At 52.4% G+C, this 13792-nt stretch overlaps 1 protein-coding gene across 1 annotated transcript; it reads left to right on the forward strand.

The window, feature by feature from the left end:
• The first annotated feature begins 7273 nt into the window (after positions 1-7273).
• On the forward strand, positions 7274-13265 carry LOC307097148 (carbonyl reductase [NADPH] 3). Its single transcript, XM_079767130.1, has 3 exons — positions 7274-7712; positions 9111-9218; positions 12787-13265. The coding sequence occupies exons 1-3, from the start codon at positions 7424-7426 to the stop codon at positions 13248-13250; spliced, it is 861 nt and encodes a 286-aa protein (XP_079623256.1). The 5' UTR covers positions 7274-7423; the 3' UTR covers positions 13251-13265.
• Positions 13266-13792: the final 527 nt, after the last annotated feature.

A 13792-nucleotide genomic window follows, 5' to 3' on the forward strand; every position in this document is an offset into this window, starting at 1 on the left:
TGTTCCATGCACCGAAGGTTGCCGGTTTGATTCCCGGCCAGGGCACATGCCCTGGTTTCAGGCTCAATCCCCAATAGGGGGCACGCAGGAAGCAGCTGGTCAATGTTTCCCTCTCACATCAATGTTTCTCCCTCTCTCTCATCCTCTGTCTCTCTAAAATAAATTTTAAAAGAACATATTAAAAGTGCCCATTGACAGATGAATGGATAAAGAAAGTGTGGTACATATACAATGAAATATCTTTGAGCCTTAAAGAAGAACATTCTGTTATAGGCTACAGCACGGATGAACCTGGAGGACATTATGCTAAGTGAAGTAAGCTAGTTATAAAAGACAGATAGGGTATGATTCCACGTATATGACGTATCTAAAGTGGTCGAATTCATAGAAACAAAGTAAAATGCGGTTACCAGGGGCCAGGGGGAGGGAGAAATGGGGGTTGTTGTTCAAGGCGTATAGTTTTGGTAAGTAATATGGGAAGTTCTAGAGATGTGTTACACAGTAATATGCACACAGTTAACACTGCTGTACTGTACACTTGAAAATAGCGAAGATGGTAGATTTTGGTTATGTGTTCCACACACACACACACACACACAAAGATAATAAAGAAAAGAATCGCCTTAGCTGGTTTGCCTCAGTGTATAGAGCGTTGGCCCGCAGACTGAAGGGTCCCAGGTTCGATTCTGGTCAAGGGCACATGCCCAGTTGCGGGCTCAATCCTCGGTAGGGGGCGTGCAGGAGGCAGCCAATCAATGATTCTCTCTCATCATTGATGTTTCTCTCTCTCTCTCCCTCTCCCTTCCTCTCTGAAATCAATAAAATATATATTCAAAAAGAAAAGAAAAGAATAGCCATCCACACCTGCTGGTCCTGCCTCCTGCCTGAGCCTGTGGGGGCCTGGGCGGACCCCACCCTCAGCACGCAGGCCCACAGCGCAGGAGAGGAAGGGGAGCGGGAGCAGTGCGCGCTCGGGGTTTGCAGGACTTGCCTCCTCCCTGCCACCTGTGTGACCCTCGCCTTGGTGCTGACCCTCAGCCACGTCACGGCTCTCCCCGGGAAGGGCAGGGGCTGAGCCCTGGGCGGGAGGAAGGACAAGGGCAGTCACGTGTCCGGCTCTGCTGGCGGCTCCGAAACCCCAGCTTCATCTTGCTTCCAGGAAGCCAGCGGCCCCGTTCCTGCCTGGGCTGCCCTGGGCAAGCCAAGTGTGCAAGCTGGCAGGAGTCATCAGTGCTGCCTCCAGGGGGGCTGGAGACAGGTGCTCCCCATCTCACACCTCTGCCTCCATCGTCATCGGCTCCTAGCAAAGAAGTGGCAGCGTCGTGACTGTCACCCAGGAAGACGATGGACGGCTGTAAGAAGTCAACATGCTGTTTCACGTGACTGTGTCTCTTCGTGCTGGAGAGCATAACGCAGCAAACCGCCTGTGGTGTTCCCAGCTGCCCGGACTGCTCTGAGCACTTCTGGTGTAAATCCTCACCCGAGGATACTTTTCCCATTGATTTTTAGAGAGAGTGGAAAGGAGAGAGGGAACAAAGGAGAGAGAGAGAGGTGAGAGAGACACATCGATTAGTAGAGAGACACATAGATCAATAGAGAGAGAGAGAGAGAATGAAGGAAAGAGATGTGAGAGAGACACATCGATTAGTAGAGAGAGAGAGAGAGATGTGAGAGAGACACATCGATTAGTAGAGAGAGAGAGAGATGTGAGAGAGATACATCGATTAGTAGAGAGAGAGAGAGAGAGAGAGAGAGATGTGAGAGAGACACATCGATTAGTAGAGAGAGAGAGAGAGATGTGAGAGAGACACATCGATTAGTAGAGAGAGAGAGAGAGATGTGAGAGAGACACATCGATTAGTTGCCTCCCACACATGCCCTGACCGCCGGAATCGAACCTGCAACCCAGGTATGTGCCTTAGACTGGGAATCAAGCCTGCAACCCTTCGGTGTGGGGGCCAACGCTCTAACCATTGGGTACACCGGCCAGGGCATCTGAGCACTTTTATAACATGAACTCATTTAAGCTTTGCAACAGTCACAAGGCTAGGCACCACAATTATTCCCACCTTACACACGAGCAAACTGAGGCACTGAGAGATTGAGAACCGTGCCCAAGACCACCTGGCCCCGAAGCAGCAAAGCCGAGAGCAGCTCCCTGGGGCAGGGAGACCCCCAGTCTGCTCACTCTGGAACACGCCTGGAACCTGAGGTGCTCGGACAGTCACCGGAGGGCATGAGTGGAGGAATGCCCTGGACAACCAGTCCCCCGGACAACAACGGGCCTTTTCCTTTTTATTATAATATAGTAATATATTTCTTTTTTTAAATTAATCCTTACCGTTCAGATTATCACAGATGTTCCTCTTTTTCCCCCCATAACTCCCCTTTACCCGGGTAGCACCCCACCCCAGGCCCTCGCCCCCTCCCTCACTGTCCTCATCCATAGGTGTAAGCTCTTTTGCCCAATCTCTTCCTGCACCCCCCACACCCTCTTCCAGTCCGCTCCCTTTCCATGCCCCTGATTCTGTTACATTCACCAGTCTGTTCTGTTCATCAGATTTTTTATTCATTTGATTTTTAGATTCACTTGTTGATAGATATGTATTTTTTTGTCACTGTTGTTCATATTTTTTATCTTTACCTTTTTCTTCTTCCTCCTCTTCTTAAAGAATACCTTTCAGCATTTCATATAATACTGGTTTGGCGGTGATGAACTCCTTTAGCTTTTTCCTGTCTGTGAAGCTCTTTATCTGACCTTCAATTCTGAATGATAGCTTTGCTGGGTAGGGTAATCTTGGTTGTAGGTTCTTGATATTCTTCACCTCGTATATTTCTTGCCACTCCCTTCTGGCCTGCATAGTTTCTGTTGAGAAATCAGCTGACAGTCATATGGGTGCTCCCTTGTAGGTAACTAACTGTTTTTCTCTTGCTGCTTTTAAGATTCTCTCTTTGTCTTTTGCCCTTGGCATTTTAATTATGATGTTTCTTGGTGTGGTTCTTTTTGGGTTCCTCTTGTTTGGGGTTTTCTGAACTTCCTAGACTTGTAAGTCTATTTCTTTCACCAGGTTGGGGAAGTTTTCTGTCATTATTTCTTCAAATAGGTTTTCAAGCCCTAGCCAGTTTGGCTCAGTGGATAGAGTGTCGGCCTGCAGACTAAAGGATCTCAGGTTCAATTCCTGCCAAGGGCACATGCCCAGGTTACGGGCTCGATCCCCCCCACCCCCACCCCCCGCAAGTAGGGGGCGAGCAGGAGGCAGCCAATCAATGATTATCTCTCATCATTGATATATCTATCTCTCTCCCTTCCTCTCTGAAATCAATAAAAATATATATTTTTTAAAAATAGGTTTTCAATATCTTGCTCTCTCTCTTCTTCTGGCACCCCCATAATTCGGATGCTGGTATGTTTGAAGTTGTCCCAGAGGCTCCTTACACCATATTCATATTTTTGGATGCTTTTTTCTTTTTGCTCTTCTGGTTGGGTGTTTTTTGCTTCCTCATATTTCAAATCTTTGACTTGATTCTTGGGATCCTCTAGTCTACTGTTGAATCTCTGTATATTATTCTTTATTTCAGTCAGTGTATGCTTAATTTCTGACTGGTCCTTTTCCATTTTTTCGGCATTCTCACTAAGATCCTTGAAGGTCTCACTAAGTTTCTTGGAGGTTTCTAGAATATTCTTGAGTAACCTTATAACAGTGGTTTTGAACTCTATATACAGTATTTTGCTTTCATCCATTTCTTTCATTTGTGACATGTTTCTTTGCACATTTTGGCTGCTTCTCTATGTTTGTTTCTATGTATTAAGAAGAGCTGCTGTGTCTCCTTGAGTTGGTAGAGTGACCTTGTGTAGTAGGTGTCCTGTAGGGCCCAGTGGCTCAGCCTCCCAGTCACTTGAGCTGGGCACTCAAGGTGCGCCCTTATGTGGGCTGTGTGCACAGTCTTGTAGTTGAGCCTTGATTGCTGTTGGTATCACTTGGAGGAATTGCCCTCCAGGCCAATTGGCTGTGAGGACCAGCTGGGAGTACAGTGGAAGAGCAGCTCTGCAGGAGACACCCCTGTGGAGCAGCAGGCCTTGCTTCAGTGGGGCTCTGGTGCTCACTGAGTCTGCCCCTTGAGTGTGCCTTTTACGAATCTGAAGAGTTGTAATCTGGTGTGGTCTAACACTGACCAATATGTACACTGGCTCTTGGATCTCCAAGGAGGTGCAAAGTTAGCCACTGCCTGGGGCCACCCAGCAGGAGCTCCAGAGAGATCTGGAATCCTCCTCTTTGTCTCGGGTTTGGAAGTATCCAGATGAGGCCCAGCTATGTAGCAAGGAAGGCTGCTGCTGCCAGATTGATTGCTTTGGGGCTCCCTGACCCAGCTGCTGCCTGTTTGACAGACTTTAGGCTGAGAAAGGACAGGCCATTCCTATGCAAAAGCCGCTGCCCACAGCTTGGGTGGGGTTGTAAATTGGGTGGGGCAGGGTCTCAGGGAATCACCAGGGCGGAGCAAACAGCAATGGCTGCCAGTCAGCCCTGCACTGGAGAGGTCCCAGCGCAGGAACAATGACCGCTGCCAGCACCTCTGTCTGAGAGAAAGCCGCCTTCGCGTTCCTGTCCCGATGCCAGACAGCCCAGCTTCTCCCCGTATGTGTCTGGGTCCCCCAGAGTCTCTCCTGGAACTGGAGTTCAGAGCAAGCTGGAGCATGTATCTCCCTCCCGATTAAAAAGCTACCAGTCTCAATGCGCTTTCTTCACCTCTCTAGTTGTAGAACTTCCACTCAGCCAGCTTTCCCGTGGCTCTGGATTTTAGTTTTTCTGTCTTTTAATTGTAATTTTGATGTGGTTGTGAGAGGCAGCAAGTATAGGTGTTTACCTATGCTGCCATCTTGGTTTCTCTTGACAACGGGCTTTTTGAACGAGAAGAACTTTGAACATACGTTGCTGGGAATGCTTAGGTCGTGACCTAATTATCTGGGACACAAGGGGTAGTAGTGGCTCAGAGTAAGAGCAAAGTCAGTTTGAAAAGAATCACAGATAAATCCCCAGTGTGGGGCGTGCAGGAGGCAGCTGATCAATGACTCTCTCTGATCATTGATGTTTCTATCTCTCTCTCTCTCTCCCTCTCCCTTCTTCTCTGAAATCAATAAAATTAAAAAATTTAAATTGTAAAAAGTAAATTAGAAAGTACTTCAAACTGATTGAAATTGAAGCACAACATATCAGTGTTCATTGAATGCTGCTAACTCAGTACTTAAAAGAAAATTAATAGCCCTTAATGCCTCTATTAGAAAAGAAGAAAGATCTCAAATCAATGACCACACCTTCATGGTAAGAAACTAGAAAAAGCAAATAAACCCAAAGTGAGTAAAAAAACGAAATAAAGACTAGAACAAAAATCCTATCTAATAATAGAGTAACATGTAAATTACCATCACTCCGCTACGCCCACGATTGGGCGGCGGGAGGCTGGGGGGCGGGACTCGGGGTGGCCTATCCGGCCATTGAGAGACACGGATCCGCTGCCACTGAGGGGGGCTACCCTGCTGTTGAGAGTCCCGCCCCCTGTGCCTCTCAACGGCCAGATCCGCGGCCGCTGAGGGGGCCTGCCTCGGACACCCAGCTGCGCCTCTCAACGGCAGGGAGCCAGGTGTCCGCGGCAGCCCCCCTCAGCGGCCGCGGACCAGCAAAAGCGGGGGAGCTGGGTGCCTGTCTGCTCTGGCACCAGGCACCCAGCTCCACCGCGAAAAGCGAAAGCGTGTAGGGGACCCTACACGTGCATGATTCAATCATGCACTGGGCCTCTAGTCTAATATAACTAAAGAAAAATATCAATGAAACCAAAAAGCTGCTGCTTTGATAAAAAAAAATTTTTTAATATAAACCTCTAGCCAGGAAAAGAAAACATGAAAGACACAAATTATTAATATCAGAAATGAGAGGGGTGGCATCACTACCACTATTAAAAGGATTAATAAGGGCATATTATGAACAAATTCATATAAACAAAGTCAACCACTTAGATGAAATATACTAATTTTTTAAAAACACAAATTAAGTGCCCACAAGAAACTGCATAGCCCTATATTATTATTATTATTGATTTCAGAGAGGAAGAGAGAGACAGCAACATCAATGATGAGAAAAAATAATTGATTAGCTGCCTCCTGCACACCCCGCACTGGGGATCAAGCCGGCAATCTTGACATGTGCCCTGACTGGGAATCGAACAGTGACTTGTTGGTTCATAGGTCGTCGCTCAACCACTGAGTCACACCGGCTGTGCTAGCCCTATGTCTTTAATAGAGTTCCAAATAATCTGCAGGTGGCGGGGAGGGGGGGGGGGATATATTGGTTGAGCCACAGTAAGGGACCGCACAGAGCAGGTGCACACCTTCCTGACCTCACCTGTTACTTGGCGGAGAAGGTGGATCCAGGCGACAGGGGCGCCCAGCGGCAGCTCAGCCTGCGGTGCCGGGAAAAGCTGAGTCACGATGAGATGGGAGCTCTCCCTCAGCCCACCACCGCCAGGAAGCGCCCTGGGATCACACACGCCCACATTACACTAAGGAAGGCGGGCGGGGCGTTCTAATTGCCCATCCACACCTTGGCACGCCTTTGGGATTCCTTTTCAGCTGAGCTTTGTGGGACACAGGTTTCACTGGGAGAAAAAATTATGTATGTCACCTTGGACAAACCTAACGTGCAGGCACTTCGCAGCCGCGGGGGGCACGTAAGGATCAAATGAAAACATCCCAGTAAGAGGCTTGGCACCGGTAAGAGCGGCACAGACGTCCCCTCCCGCCTGGGGGCGCCCTGGGAAGCACACAGGGATGCGCCCTGCGCGCACCTGGGGTTCTGCTCACAGCACCGCTGTGCCCTAATTCTCTTTGGAGTTTCTCTTAACCAGGCGACGTCCCCAGAAGCAGTTGCGAGTCTAAAATGTCATTGCATTTTAAGGAAAAGCAAACATCCTCCTTTGACAGGGGATGATGGGCGCAGACCCACGAAAATCAGTCGGCACTTCTTTTTCTCCGTTTGGGGCTCTCCTAAACTAGTTTCTTCTCTCCACCTGCCGTGCGTCTCTGGGCCCTGCCAGCGCATCACGGTCCGGTTTTGCTTTGGGAGAACGACAACGACTACCGCTCCGCGGGCTGAGCGCTGCTGGGCCGGGGCGCCGCGCGGGGCGGGGGCGGGGGCGGGGGCGGGGGCGGGGGCGGGGGCGGGGCGTTCCGAGCGCTTCGGGAACCGCAGGCCCCTCCTTGGAGGGAGGGACCGAGGCCGGGCCTCGTTCTTCAGAGTCGCAGCAGGGAATTCCAGAACTCAGTTCCGCGCGGTTTCTCTGCCTGCGGCCGGGTCCCCGAAGTGGGTGTCCCCCGTGGCCTCTAGCCCGCTCCGCGCTCCGGGCACGTACCCCGCGCGCCCCCCACCCGGCCATGGCGTCCTGCAGCCGCGTGGCGCTGGTGACCGGGGCCAACAAGGGCATCGGCTTCGCCATCGCGCGGGCCCTGTGCCGCCAGTTCTCGGGGGACGTGGTGCTCACGGCGCGGGACGCGGCGCGGGGCCTGGCGGCCGTGCAGCAGCTGCAGGCCGAGGGGCTGAGCCCGCGCTTCCACCAGCTGGACATCGACGACCTGCAGAGCATCCGCGCCCTGCGCGACTTCCTGCGCAAGGAGTACGGGGGGCTCAACGTGCTGGTCAACAACGCGGGCATCGCCTTCAAGTGTAGGTGCGGGAGAGGGAGAGGGAGAGGGGGGGCCCTGGGCGCCCCGAGGGTGTGGGACAGCGAGCCGCAGGCGCGCCCGCCCATCCGCTTGAGCGATCGGGAAAGGCAGCGTGCGCCCCTGTGGAGGGTTCTCGCTCCCCGGAGCTGCGGGAGCGGTTCGCTCAGCGCCCAGCGGGCCGGGGTGCTGGGCACAGCGCGCCCCGCCCGCCCGCCGGACCGCAGGCCTGTGCGCGCCTGTGCGCAGCCCGGGGCCCTCGCCGAGCGGTCAGCTGCCCCTGTTTTGCAAGGAAACCGCCTCCGGGGAGCGGGCCACGCCCTGCTTAGCTCATCAGCCTTCTGTCCAAGGCCAGAAACAGTCCCTCTGCGCGGGGTCTCCAAGCTCTCTGGGGCTTTCGCTTTCTTGAAAGGGCGCATTCACAGACGCCAGGAGCCATCTGCTCGGGACAGGAAATGAGTCTCTGAGACCCGACGAGGACGCACGGGCACAGTAGTGGGCTGCAGACTTGGTTTCAGGGAGAGCTTTGATAGGCTCTGGCTGGAAGGAAGCGCGCCTGTTCCCTCCCCCGGGGAACTTGTGCTGGTTACCAGACGGACAAGGGCGGTTTTGAGTAGCATCTTGGATACTTTGCGGGGCAGGGGCTTAAAGCGAGGACTTACTCTAGTGCTCGATTAAGGAACTTCCTGAGCTAAATGCTGCGGGTAGAAGGAAGTACCGGGCCGGCCCCCCTCGCACCTAGTGGAGGACGGAGTAAAGCGCACTATTGGGAAGCACGAATCTCCATCCCCTGGGCCCCGGCTGCTCCCCACCGCTGTGCACCCCACCTGCCACGCAGGGTGCGGGCTTTCTGGGAGCGCAGGCCGGTGGGGGGCTGACCCCCCTCCCCGATGGCTGAGGGACTGGCGGACAAGGGCCCGGCTTCCTGAGCTGCAGCCGGGGGAACACCGGCCTGCGCTGCCAGCCTGGCCCCTCCAGGTGTGCGCGCTGGACGCAGCACCTGCGGCCCCGGGCACCCGCTGCCAGCGCAGAGCTCAGGCTTTGCCCCACACCCGCTGAGTCAGAGCCCGCACCTCAGCAGACCCACCGGGCGCCCCTCTGCCCGTCCAAGGCTGAGAGGCCAAGGTCAAAGCCGGCTCGCCCGCAGCCCAGCAGCGGCAGCGTCACCTGGGAACGCGCTGAAGCGCCAATGCTGGCGCCCCACCCAGACCGGCTCCGGCCAGCTCCGGGCGGGGCCCAGGGAGCCGTTCGCACAGGCCCCGCAGGTGACTCAGGTTCGCGGGTGAAGTTGGGGAACCACCGACCTGGTGGTTTAAAAACTGAAAGGTTAGCGTTCCCCCTTTCATTGGAGAGCGGGTCCGCGTTGCCTGACTTTGTCCTTGTTTCCTTCTCTTTTTCAAAGTTGATGATCCCACGCCCTTTGACGTTCAAGCGGAGGTAACTCTGAAGACAAACTTTTTTGCCACGAGAAACGTCTGCAACGAATTGCTGCCCATAATAAAGCCTCACGGTGAGTCCAGCGTGTGGATGGTCACGTTGCACCCCTCAGCAAGGAGTGCCAGGGGCTCTGCTTCCCGAAGGGGTCACCCAGGGGTGCTATTCTCTGAGGGGAGACATAGAAAATGGCATCATTTATACACACACACACACACACTGAGTGGCCAGATTATTATGATCTCTGAACACATAATAATCTGGCCACTCAATATATATATATATATATATATGTATGTATGTATATATTAGAGGCCCAGTGCATGAATTCGTGCATGGGTGGGGTCTGGCCAGCCTGGCCAGGGGGAGGGGACATGGGCAGTTGGCCAACCTGCCTGCTGGTCGAACTCATTGCATATTAGCCTTTTATTATATAGAATATACACTGAGTGGCCAGATTATTATGCATTCAGAGATCATAATAATCTGGCCACTCAGTGTGTGTGTGTGTGTGTGTGTGTATATATATATATATATATATATATATATATATATATATATATATATATATACTGATTTCAGAGAGGAAGGGAGAGGGAGAGAGAGATAGAAACATCAATGATGAGAGAGAGTCATTGATTGGCTGCATGCCCCTCACCGGGGACCAAGCCCACAACCTGGGCATGCCCCCTGACCAGAAATTGAACCCGGACCCTTCAGTCTGCAGGCCGATGCTCTATCCACTGAGCCAAACCGGCTAGGGCAAGGCATCATTTTTTTACAGGGCTGTATCTGCTCCTCACCCAAACATTTTAGCTTTAGCTTTAAAAGGTACGTGTGACACATGGTTATGCTCTTGAGTCTCCCAGGACATGAACTCAATCCTAGAACAATAGGGGTTGCAAGTCTTAAAAGTCCCCTTGCCTTTTTGCAACCTCAGGGAGTCCTCCTCCAGCTCCCCAGGGTGAAGGGGCCACGCCCAGCTCCCCGGGGGTGGGGGTGGTGTCCGACCTGGCATTATACGACTCTCCCTGTATTTCTTTCTTCTTGCACCAAGCTTGGTCTCGCTGACTCAGAACACCCACAGGAACATTTTATTTACTAGGAAATATCTTGCCCACACTTCAATAAATAGCTTTAATGGTTTTTTGCACAAATCGGTGTTGAGTGCCTACCGTACCCAGGCATTGCTCTGGGTGATGTGCGCACAGTGGGCCAAGACAGTCCTGCCCTCGGAGCGCTGAGTCCAGGGGGGCGACTGTCATTAACAAAGAATCACAAGCTTCTATTACCGCCGCGCTGGAGGGGGGAGGGGAAATGGCAGGGGGAGGGGAGGCTTGCTTCCCTGAGGAGTTTATTTCCCCAGAAGTCAACTGTGAGTCTAAGGAAAAACAACACTGTTGTTCTCATTAGAAATGCGCTTTTTAAAATTGAACATTTTGAATAAAGAGGACCTCTAGTGCAAAAACCTAAAATCTAAAAAGCTGCCTGAGAGAGCTGCACCTGTATTGCCATCTGCCCCCACCCCAGCTTGCCCAACCCCTGTCTCCAGCCCCCACAGGTAATTCCCTTTATTGGCCTCTTCTCGGGGTGGGATCCTGGGAAATCCTCGGGTAGAGCTGCAGGTACTGGCAGAAGGAAGCCCTGGTCCTGGTTCATGGAGTTGGTGAGTGCCCAGGGCCAAAGGGGTGGAGTTTTACATTCAAATCTAAGCAAATCTAAGTGTATTTTTTTTGCTCCCTTTTTTACACAAAGGGTGGTGTTAATTATAATGCTTGCCGCATGTTTCCTTCATTCACTCTGTCTGGGGCTCTTTCCAGGTCAGGACAAAGGTTTCTTATCCTTTTTTACGGCTGCATAGCATTTCACTGTAGGGGTGTCTCTCACCGAGAACCAGGATGTCTTCTCCCTGTGGATTTTAGAATCATAGAATTTGAAAGCTGCGAGGTGCTAGAGAAACCTCACGTTCCTACACCTTCGCTTTCAGAGAAGGAAACTGAGGCCCAGAGCAGTGAACACAGCCAGGTGCTAAGAGAGCTGGAAACAGTACCAGGGTTCCTGACTACACCCCTCAATCAAATCAGGATAATCAGTTCTGGTGAAGTAAGGCTTGCAGCTGCCACGTGATCACAAACCAAGCCCTTTGCAAGAGAAAAGAAGGCGAGAGGGAGGGTGGGGCTCAGGGATCAACCCAGGACAGGTGAGTCCCTGGAGGGCAAAATGCTGAGCATTGGTGCTTCTTGGTTTGTAGGGAATTGCTAGCTCCCTGAGTTAAAAGCCACTCTTTATTTAGGTTTAATAGGTTAATTTAGGTTTATATAGGTTATATAGGTTTATATATATTCAGGTTAATTTTTTAAAAATATATTTTTATTGATTTCAGAGAGGAAGGGAGAGAGAGAAACATTAATGATGAGAGAGAATCATTGATTGGTTGCCTCCTGCACGCCCCCCACCAAGGATGGAGCCTGCAACCTGGGCATGTGCCCTGACTGGGAGTCCAACCAGGGCCTGCTGGTTCATTGGTAGCTGCTCAATCACTGAGCCCCTCCCGCCAGGTTATATCACTTTAAAGAATTATTTCTGCTTGCTTATTTGTTCGAGATTCTGAGTCAATAGGTTAAGGAAGTGTCAAGCCACTAGGGGGAGCAACGTGCGCACTCTTTCTAAAAGAGTGTTTCTGGACCGGTGAGGCCACCTGGACCTCAGCAGAGCGGGGAGGAATGGCTGCCCCCCTTCTCAGGGCTGATTGCACCCACCTGGCGTCTGAGACCGTCCCCTCTTGGCCTCTCCCAGAGGTGTGTCCTTAGATCAAAGAGGACACTTGCCTGGCTGGTGTGGCTCAGTTGGTTGGAGCGGCATCCCGTGCACTGAAGGGTCTCGGGTTCCATCCTTGGTTGGGGCTCAAGCAGGAGGCAACCCATTGATGTTTCTCTCCCACATTGATTGTTTCCCTATGTCTTTCTCTCCCCCCACAAAACCCACAAACATATCCTCGGGAAAGATTAAAAGAGGACCCTTCTTCCTCTTAGGTTTTGTATTTTCCTCAGAGGCATAAGGTAGCTCCCATAATTTGATTTTCTATCTTCCATTTCCATATATATAATATGTTTTTTAAAAATATATACATATTTTTGCCGAAACCAGTTTGGCTCAGTGGATAGAGCGTCAGCCTGTGGACTGAAGGGTCCCAGGTTCGATTCCGGTCAAGGGCATGTACCTTGGTTGCGGGCTCATCCCCAGTGGGGGGTGTTCAGGAGGCAGCTGATGGATGTTTCTCTCTCATCGATGTTTCTAACTCTATCTCTCTCTCTTCTTCTCTGTACATATTTTTATCGATTTCAAAGAGGAAGGGAGAGAGATAGAAACATCAATGATGAAAGAGAATCATCAATCGGCTGCCTCCTGCACACCCTTCACTGGAGCTCAAGCCCAATACCCAGGCCTGTGCCCCGACGGGGAATCAAACCAGGACCTCCTCGTTCGTAGGTCGGTGCTCAACCACTGGCCCACACTGGCTGGGCTAGAGTGGTGTTTTTAATCAGCAATTAAACCTGCAGCGTGATTCGATCACAGTCCGTCGCGGCCTCGTCAGCCAGCGACGGCGTGTGTGACCGGCTGCCGCGTTGCGGCTGTGGTTGCAGGCCGAGTGGTGAACATCAGCAGTCTGCAGGGCTCCCGCGCCCTGGAGCAGTGCAGCCCGCCCCTGAAGGAGATGTTCTGCTGCGAGACCCTCTCGGAGGGGGACCTGGTGGAGCTCATGAAAAAGTTCGTGGAGGATGCGAAAAATGAAGTGCATGAGCGGGAAGGCTGGCCCAACTCGGCCTACGGGGTGTCTAAGCTGGGGGTCACGGTCTTATCCCGAATCCTGGCCCGGCGTTTGGATGAGAAGAGGAAAGCCGACAGGATCCTGCTCAATGCCTGCTGCCCCGGGTGGGTGAAGACAGACATGGCTGGGGATTTCGGCTCCAGGACGGCGGAGGAGGGGGCAGAGACCCCGGTCTACTTGGCCCTCCTGCCTCCGGATGCCACCGAGCCTCAGGGCCAGCTGGTCCGGGACAAAGTGGTCCAGAACTGGTGGCTGTCTGCTATGGGGCTCACTCCTTAATAAATGTGGCCGGCGAACGGGTTCCGCTGTTGTCTGCTGTGTCTCTGTCCTTCAGGGCTGTGGACTGAGCTCTCCCGTGGGAAGAGGTCTAGTGCTGAGATCAAGCCGAGGGGCTGTTACACCCGAACTCGGGCCTGCGAGGAAGGACCTAGTCCTGTGGTTGTCCGATGGTAGCGGGCGTCAGGGTCAGCGGGAGGGCATGTACGTCATTGCCCAGGCCGGGGCCCAGGAACGGGTGCTTCTCGCAGTTCCCAGGGGCTGCTGGGGCTGCGGCCGCACTCTGAGAGCGGCTGGTCCAGGAGGACTCAAGACGATGGGGTTTTCCAGCTGCCCTCTGCGTGCCTGGGCTGCTGCCTCTGGAGAGATGAGGACTTAGCCTGTCCCCTCAGCTCTGCGCCTCTGCCTCTGCCTTGCATCCCATTGTTTTCTTACATGTGCGTGCATTTTATAAAAAACGTATTTTATGGATTTCAGAGAGGAAGGGGGAGGGAGATGGAAACCTCAATGATGGGAGAGAATCATTGATCGGCTGCCTCCTGCAT

The sequence above is a fragment of the Cnephaeus nilssonii genome (assembly GCF_951640355.1).
Source record: "Cnephaeus nilssonii genome assembly, chromosome: 3".
NCBI lineage: Eukaryota > Metazoa > Chordata > Mammalia > Chiroptera > Vespertilionidae > Cnephaeus > Cnephaeus nilssonii.

Bases quoted from the DNA above. Each gene is read 5' to 3' on its own strand.
- LOC307097148 (XM_079767130.1), top strand. From the start codon at position 7,424: ATGGCGTCCTGCAGCCGCGTGGCGCTGGTGACCGGGGCCAACAAGGGC. The intron at 7,713-9,110 runs GTAGGTGCGGGA...TCTTTTTCAAAG, and splicing joins CGCGGGCATCGCCTTCAAGT to TTGATGATCCCACGCCCTTT. The intron at 9,219-12,786 runs GTGAGTCCAGCG...CTGTGGTTGCAG, and splicing joins GCCCATAATAAAGCCTCACG to GCCGAGTGGTGAACATCAGC.